The sequence below is a fragment of the Sinocyclocheilus rhinocerous genome, unplaced genomic scaffold (genome assembly GCF_001515625.1).
Source record: "Sinocyclocheilus rhinocerous isolate Xijiao unplaced genomic scaffold, SAMN03320098_v1.1 scaffold502, whole genome shotgun sequence".
Lineage (NCBI taxonomy): Eukaryota > Metazoa > Chordata > Actinopteri > Cypriniformes > Cyprinidae > Sinocyclocheilus > Sinocyclocheilus rhinocerous.
In genome coordinates, this window is record NW_015641028.1 from 819,936 (window position 1) to 827,801 (window position 7,866).

Below are 7,866 nucleotides of genomic sequence, written 5' to 3' on the forward strand. Positions count from 1 at the left end.
GTGTGTGTGAGTGTGTGAGTGTGTGTGTGTGTGTGTGTGTGTGTGTGTGTGTACTTGGATGGGTTAAATGCAGAGCACAAATTACGAGTATGGGTCACCATACTTGGCCACACGTTACTTCACTTTCAAAACTCCCCATTTTCTTATAGATTACTGTCCACTCTTGACCTCAATGCAGAAATTTGGTCCTGTGTTTCTTTTTGCTGGTCCTACTGGTCCTATCTCAAATCTGTCTGGCAAAATGGACAATTTTTTATTTTTCCTCTCAACAACTGTTGTTTTAATTCAAGAACAAAGCTCTCGAGACTCCTTTAATCACTACATAAATCAATTTATTTTAATCTACTGACAATACTATATATATATATATATATATATATATATATCTCAAATATTGTCTTCGACAATGCATGAGTCAAAAAGGTTGAAAACCACTACCTTAAGACTTTTAGAAACTCAAATGTTCTACTTTTCTCCCATTTTTTTTGTTACAATTTCACATGAATATTGTATGAGCTGTACTAATAGTATAGCATTTATTTAACCAAAGAAATGCTTATCTGGTTTTCTGTGGCTTGTGCATGTTTTGCAGTGATTTTCTGCTTCATGAATTCAATTAATGTAAGTATTTCTTCCCTTCTGTCTGTAAGACTCATTAAAGTAGCACACAACCCGTTCTGCAGATGTGTTCAATAGACTCTTTAGTCAGGGCACACCAGTCTAATACTTGTGCTTAAAAATCAAAGAGCTGTTTAATGCTTTATTTTAAAGAGATATATTATATCATCATTATTATTAATAATAATATCATTATTCCTACAAATACATGAATCCCGGCACTTTGAAAAATGTTTTCTTTCATTTTGTCTTTGTTAAAACAAGAAAGCTAAAAAATATCCTATGGTGAAAAAATAAAGCAAACAACAAACAATTTAAACATTGAGAAAAAGAGAAAAATCACAAAAAGACAAATAAAACTATAACAAAATTGAAAAAAAGAAATTCTACATCCTTTACAAACACTATGGCCCAATAATTTAAGAAAATAGTGTCTCTAAAACGTTCATATTGCTTTGTACCTTCATCAGTGCCCTTTAGGGAGTTCAGCAATACAGTGCTGTGAAGTCTTCACAACGGCCAAAAGTGGACGCCCTCCTCCGGGCTCTGTGCTCACCTCCACGAGGAGGTCATGAGGTTGCCAGCGAATCGGCTGGCATCTTTGAGGAGAGAGAGTCCCGTTATTAGCTTGTTTAATCCTCAGCACAATGTCCTTTTGTGTTCTTTTGGCAGTAGAGAAAAAAATACAAGGTATAGTTACTATTCCTCATGATCATGGAGTATTCACCATTGTTGCATTTAGCATTATTACTCTCTAAGATATTATTACTATTACTATCACCATCACGGATACACAGAGTGCATCGTGTGTCATGTGCGCGTGTGTGTGTGAACGTGTAAGTCAAGTGTTCAGTGCTCAGAGCTTGTATTCTCAAAAGAGAAGCTAGGCAGAGTCAATAGCTTGGAGTTCGGGACGCCTTCTTGGGGCAGCCCATCTCCTCCTCCACCCAAATCAAATGAGTCCTTGGAGTCACTGGAGGGAGCGCGCCTCCTCAGGCAAGTGTCCCGACTTGGCAATGGGGGTGGCACCATCCCCAGAGCAGGGTGAAGGCCTCCCGGAAGCTCCGAACCTTCGGGCGGATCCACAGAGATGCACGGCGGACTCATCTTCTTCTTGCGGCCTCGTGGAGAGGACTGCTGCTGGAGGCTGTCGCCTCGCGACACGAAGCCGGAGGAGATCGAACTGCGCTGGGGACTGCTTTCCATGGATGAGCACACCTCAATGGAGTGCCGACGTGGGTCGTCAAGCCAGGACAAGGGCCGTGGTAACAGCAGAGCTCGCTGGCCCTGAGTGTCCACGCTGTGGTACTTCTTAAGCTGACGTCTTGCACCTTGATCTCCTGTCCCTTCCCCGATCCCATCGTCGCTCCTCCCTGCAAGCCCCGCCCGGATAATTCGGGATACCTCCTGATCCACAGAGTCCATTTCCTCCTGCTTTCTGGCAGCCAGTGATGGGAGGGGTGGAGAGCAGGAACGCTTGGAGAACACATTGTACTGGTCGTAGGGGTTGTGCTGTGTGTGGACGCTAGGTCGCGATGGTTTCGGGGAGGCGCCTGGTGTGGCAGGGACCAGAAAGAGGGAAGGCTGGTGCTGCTGCTGCTGAGGTGGAAGGTTGACATGGGGGTCCGACAGTTCCCTAAGCCCCAAGGGACCCTCGTTTTCCCCTCCCTCTGTGTATAGAGTCTCCTGAGAGTCAGCACTCACTGCCACCTGAAGAGAGCAGGGACGGGAGGAGGTGAGGGGAAGGTAAGGGGTAACATTATGGATTAGAACATGAACAGGTGAAAGGGAGACTGGTTAGTATGAGATGTTAGGGATGTAGAAGCTAGTGGAAGGGGAGGGGAGCCGTGGAGTTAGAGTGAAGTTCACCATTAGCATTGCACTCCACAAGCTCTCTGCTTCAAAGGATCGGAGGTGAAATTAGAAAAATGGAGAGACCGCCTCAGGGCATCTGTTTTGAATGCATTCGTAGCCCCAATTAGAGGTAGCCAACATTTAGAATCTGATGTTGGTGTTCTTCATTTTTAAAAGTTTGTATCAAACTTGAAAGTATCAAATGAAGTAACTCGCCACAAAACATACCAAAAGTCCCGGACACACGATAAACCTTTAACTGACAAAAATAGTGCTTAAATTGTGCTACAAAGTTCAATAAAACTTGCTTAATAGCAGTTACACCTTCTGAAGTAACATTCTTAATTCAACAACCAGTTAACCACTAGTTGAAAACATTCTTAGGCCTTTCAGTCTCATGGGCGGTCCTAGGGATGGGCTTCCAGGGCTTATGCCCCCATTTTTTTATTGCTTTGAGTTTTAATGTCAGCTTTCTGGTCATCTGCTCTATAAATCAGACATAATGAAGAAACTAGAGGATCTATTGACTTTTTGGTGAGACTCTTTGTTGCAGCCTAGAATTAAACTGCTGGTTTTGTCTGGCCAGAGGAGAACGGTGCACTATTTCGACACACCATTTCCTTGTTTAATACTGTAAAGCTGCATTGACACAATCTGCATTTTAAAAAGCGCTATATAAATAATGGTGACTTGACTTGACCTCCATCCAGATGCAATAAGCACCAAGTATTTTACAAACAGAATGGGATATTTTTGTTAGGGTGACCATATTTTAGTTTTCAAATAAGAGGACAGTGGGTGCAGGACGAAGACGGTCACCAGTCACCATTTTGCAGATTGATCATAAACACAGCTAAGGCTTCCTACTGGTGGCCATCCTTCTCAAAACTTAACATCTACCACAGTTTTATCATAGGTAGAATGCAAAATGTTTCAATACAAGCATTTCAGTCAAATGTAATTTATGCAATATTTCAAACCTTCAACCCACGGGAGAAAATCCACCTGCCGCAACAGTTTAAAATCAGCCCAATTCCGTGCAAAAAAACTTTTGTACTCAAGCCTGACTGCTTGCGGCTCTTGGAAAACTCTTTTATAAAAGAACATGAGCAACGCCACCAACTTTACAAACTTTGGTAAAGCAACATTTTTTCTCTCATGTAAAGAGTACACTAACTTTTGAACAAAAACACTTGCAATGACAAGTGAAAGTCATGACACTACTGGCAACCTGTACACAACTACAGAAAGCTTGAAGGCAGCATGATTTTGGCATGCATAGAGATAAGACCTGTTTATTTTTTTCAGCAATATATAAATATTTACTTCATAAAAATGATTCCTTACTTTAAAGTTTATAATATTCTAATAAATGATTATTCATATGTATCCTCAGAGGTTTGGGCAAAGCACATATCTCTCCTGACCCTAGAACCGCCCCTGGACCTTCTTATCGCCTTCACTGATAGGAAATGTACACTGTGTGCACTTTCAACAAAATCGGAAAGTGTACAGGCTACTGGAGAAATGAGCAAATAAATGTCTTCCTTTTGCTCTATATCTTTGTCTCCTCTTTGACATTGACACAATGCCTGAGTAACAGTACTGTACATGCTACTGCTGTGGGTAAAGTCACGTAGGTGAAAACTTACAATATCAATTGCACTTTCAGAGAAAAGTTTGTAATAGATGTACTGTTTTAACTAGTAAAGAGAAACATTTACCCTAGGGCAAAACTACAGGCACTGTTTAGCAGACTGCACTCTGAGCCACTGGGCTACTGCAACAGACCACAAGACCCACGTCTCTTCCTGGGGTCTCCTTCTCTCAGAATTCTACCTAAAACTGTCGCTTTCTTTGAATCAAGGGAGTCGGAGAGAGGCACCGGCCCAGTAGGAGAGATGTGGGTGGGTGTTTTGGGAGGGGCTAAAGATCACGAGGAGCCATGTCATATTTGGAAAGTTAGCTGACATTGAATAAGAGGCTGAGCCATATTGGCTGAGCCATTGAAACTTGTATGATTGAAGCTATGCTGCCCCCTAGTGGCAGGAAGTTGATTTTACATTTGCGTGACAAATGATTGACTAAATGGCATGCATGAGAAACCAATATATATATATAATTTAATGAACATGTATCGTTGTTGTTAATATATAAAAAACAAACAGCTAAACTAATACTGTTTGAATACATATTTTTTGGAAGATTATCATATATAAATAACTACCATCTGCGTTTACATATGCTTTAAAAGGAATTCAATATAATTATTGCAGATATTAAGAATATCTTTTTTATAAATGCAACTCAGTTGAGTGTATAAGATGTCAGTCCACTAATTTCATTCCTCTTGATCTTTACCCTGCACTTTTGGCCTTTTCAGTAGCCATGCTGAAATGCGTTGGGCTGGAGGAACGGGATTTAAGGGGTGTGGTAGGAGAAGAGGGACAGAATTGGGGACGGAGTTCAATGATCTGTGGCGCTGGAGGCCAGCTGAACCAAGCAGCCCATTCCAGCTCTCTCAGAAACAGGAGTATCTGTGCCTCAGAAGCAGCTCGGGGTCAGGCTTGGGTTGTATCATGCTGAGCTGCTCGGAGTGAATCACATTAGAGGGTACGCAGGCCAAAAAGCAGCAGAAAAAAAGGAGAGAATGAAGGAAGGATTTAGAGAAAAAATATACTAGCCAGAGGGAGAGATCAACAGTGCAGAGGTGTCAGACTTCATACCACTCACATTCCCATAAGTCTCCAATCACAATTCATAGACAAGGAATAATATGCATTATGAAAGAAGACAAGCAGAGAAAAACTGCTCTGTTACAAAACCTAGTCAGCTGCCTACAGAGGCAATAGAGTCATATGCTGCTCCTGATACCAAGGTTATTCCAACTTGCTTTTCCAACATGCTTAAAATACTCACTTCAGCCAGATTCTAAAGTTGCATTCCAAATGCAAATGTACTATACACGGTGTACTTCTGCTACACATCACATAGTCTCAACACAGTGTGTATGAAATTTAGAAGGCCTGTGCCATTTTTAATTAAATACTAATCTTCTTTTTTTTTTTTTTTTACTTCACAGAACCATTTACTGGTCATTCAGTAGAAGGAGGGACATTTCAAAATGCATATCATATGCTGCAGCTATAGCTTCAGCACGTTAATCCATTTGCTTACCAATGATTGCACAAAGTGTCTACTTGTGCTCTATGCCTTGCCAATGCAAGAAATTTCACATGTATTGCGTAAAGGGCAAAGAAACTAATGCCTTTATTCATGCAATAAATTCAGTAAAAGTGACAGTAAAGACAATATGTTACAAAAGATTTCTATTTCAAATAAATGCTGTCTTTTGAGCTTTCTATTCATCAAAGAATCCTGAAAAATGTATCATTTTAACAAAAATAATAAGCAAAACGTTTCTTGAGCACCAAATCAGCATATAATGATTTCTGAAGTATCATGTGCAACTGAAGATTTGAATAATGGCTGCTGAAAATTCTGATTTGCCATCACAGGAATGAATTACATTTTAAAGTATATTCAAATTGAAAACTGTTATTAGGGGTGGGCGATATGACCAAAATCTTATAAAACAAAACAGTTAAATATGTATGCTGCTGCTATACAATAATATGCTTAAATAATGTGAGCCTGGGCTGGCTTTGCCGAATGGCTTAACGCTAGTGAACTATTGCTGTGTGTACTGCACTGCATGTCATTAACAGACAGGAATCACACTGTAGGCTGATAGATGAAGTAAACCCCCAGCAACCACCTGGCTCAGGCTCGGGCGGCCTGAGCAAATAGTTTTAAATTTGTCATTCAAGAGTTGTAATTTTTTTTTCCCCCATTAACGTTCATCAACGTTACTGCAATGTAAATACTTACCTTTAACTTATTAATAAGCTAACAAAATATTTGGCGAAAGAATAAATCACTGTACACCCTGTAGTTGTGGTGTCATATGCCCAGGATTAATTTTGCCTCAAAAGCAGCTGCTCATTTATTTTGATCATTTAAAATATTTATATTGCATATTAATTAATTCTGCCTCAAAAGCAGCTGCTCATTTATTTTGATAATTTAAAATATTTATATTGCATATTAGAACAATAATGTTTGCATTGTATGAACACATCATTGCTAAATGCATGGCTCGTTCCAAGATGGTCTTGAGCAGGACACTACAGTGACTTTATTTAAATGCAGTTGTGTCCGAATTAAAATTCGCAACATAGAAATGCTGTGCATGCTACTGCTGAGAAAAATCTCGATGACTGAATGCCTAAGCAAGCTGCTGCTACTGCACAAGAGACTGAACTGCTGAGAGATCCATAAATTAGGCATAAGTAGCTAGGCGAATGCCTATTTTAGTCTAACACTGTGTCTACGCCAGACGTGAGCGGCACAACATGATAGAGTCAATAGACCCGTTACGAAAGGTAAAGCTATGCAATGTATGCAGTGCAATACGGCCAACGCAACAAAACTTCTGCTACTGCTGCTATGATAATATTCAGTAGATGCTGTTGCTGTTAATGATATTCACAATGTTGTAATAGGAATTTACTGTGCGAGCTGTTGCGGTTGTAATATTTAATCAGAATTTACGAAGCATAATCTACTGCTGTAAAATTTGCTAACATTGCGATCTGAATAGCTATGCATACTGGCTACTGCAAAAAAGTACTTAGAATTGCTACTGCCCCTTTATAAATAACCAAAAACAACCAATTAATGCTTATTTCGCTTTGAAGAGCTCAATAAACTCTGTTGAATTGAATAGCAAAGTAATAAAATGCCAATTTCACCTAAAAAGTTCACTACCATCCAAGCGTTATCTTATCACTGAAATTTCATGCAACTAAATGCACTTTCTGTTGCCGCTGCTATATAAGCAACAATGATAATTGGATTGCCATGCAGACTGCTGCTAATATTTCTAACATTGTGTCTGAATTTTGTTATGCGTGCTGCTGCTATTAAAATTCACTAAACTAGCAATCTGAATAGCTATGCAATGCATAATGCTGCTATAGCTGCACAAAAGTATAAGAATTGCAATAAGCGTCTTTATTAACAAGCAAACGCAATCAAATAATGCCTATTTCGCTTTGAAGAGTTCACAAAATCTACTGTAAGCCCTGTTAAATAGCAAAGAAATAAAATGCCTATTTCACTTAAAAGAGTTACTTACCCCATGCGTTATCACTGAAATTTCAAGCAACTAAAGTACTTTCTGCTGCCGCTGCTATATTAGCAACAATGATAATTGGATTGCCATGCAGACTGCTGCTAATATTTCTAACATTGCGTCTGAATTTTGCTATGTGTGCTGCTGCTATTAAAATTCACTAAACTAGCGATCTGAATAGCTATGCATACTGCTGC

The 7,866-nt window shown here is 39.8% G+C and overlaps 1 protein-coding gene across 1 annotated transcript in view; it reads right to left on the bottom strand.

Moving 5' to 3' along the window:
• Positions 1-1,371: 1,371 nt before the first annotated feature.
• The window catches only part of LOC107754113 (voltage-dependent T-type calcium channel subunit alpha-1G-like), a 227,200-nt gene continuing 220,705 nt past the window's right edge, over positions 1,372-7,866 (bottom strand). The window contains exon 37 of the mRNA XM_016570435.1: positions 1,372-2,328. Within this exon, the coding sequence (XP_016425921.1) occupies positions 1,468-2,328 (861 nt within the window). The 3' untranslated portion in view covers positions 1,372-1,467. The remainder of the gene's footprint in view (positions 2,329-7,866) is intronic.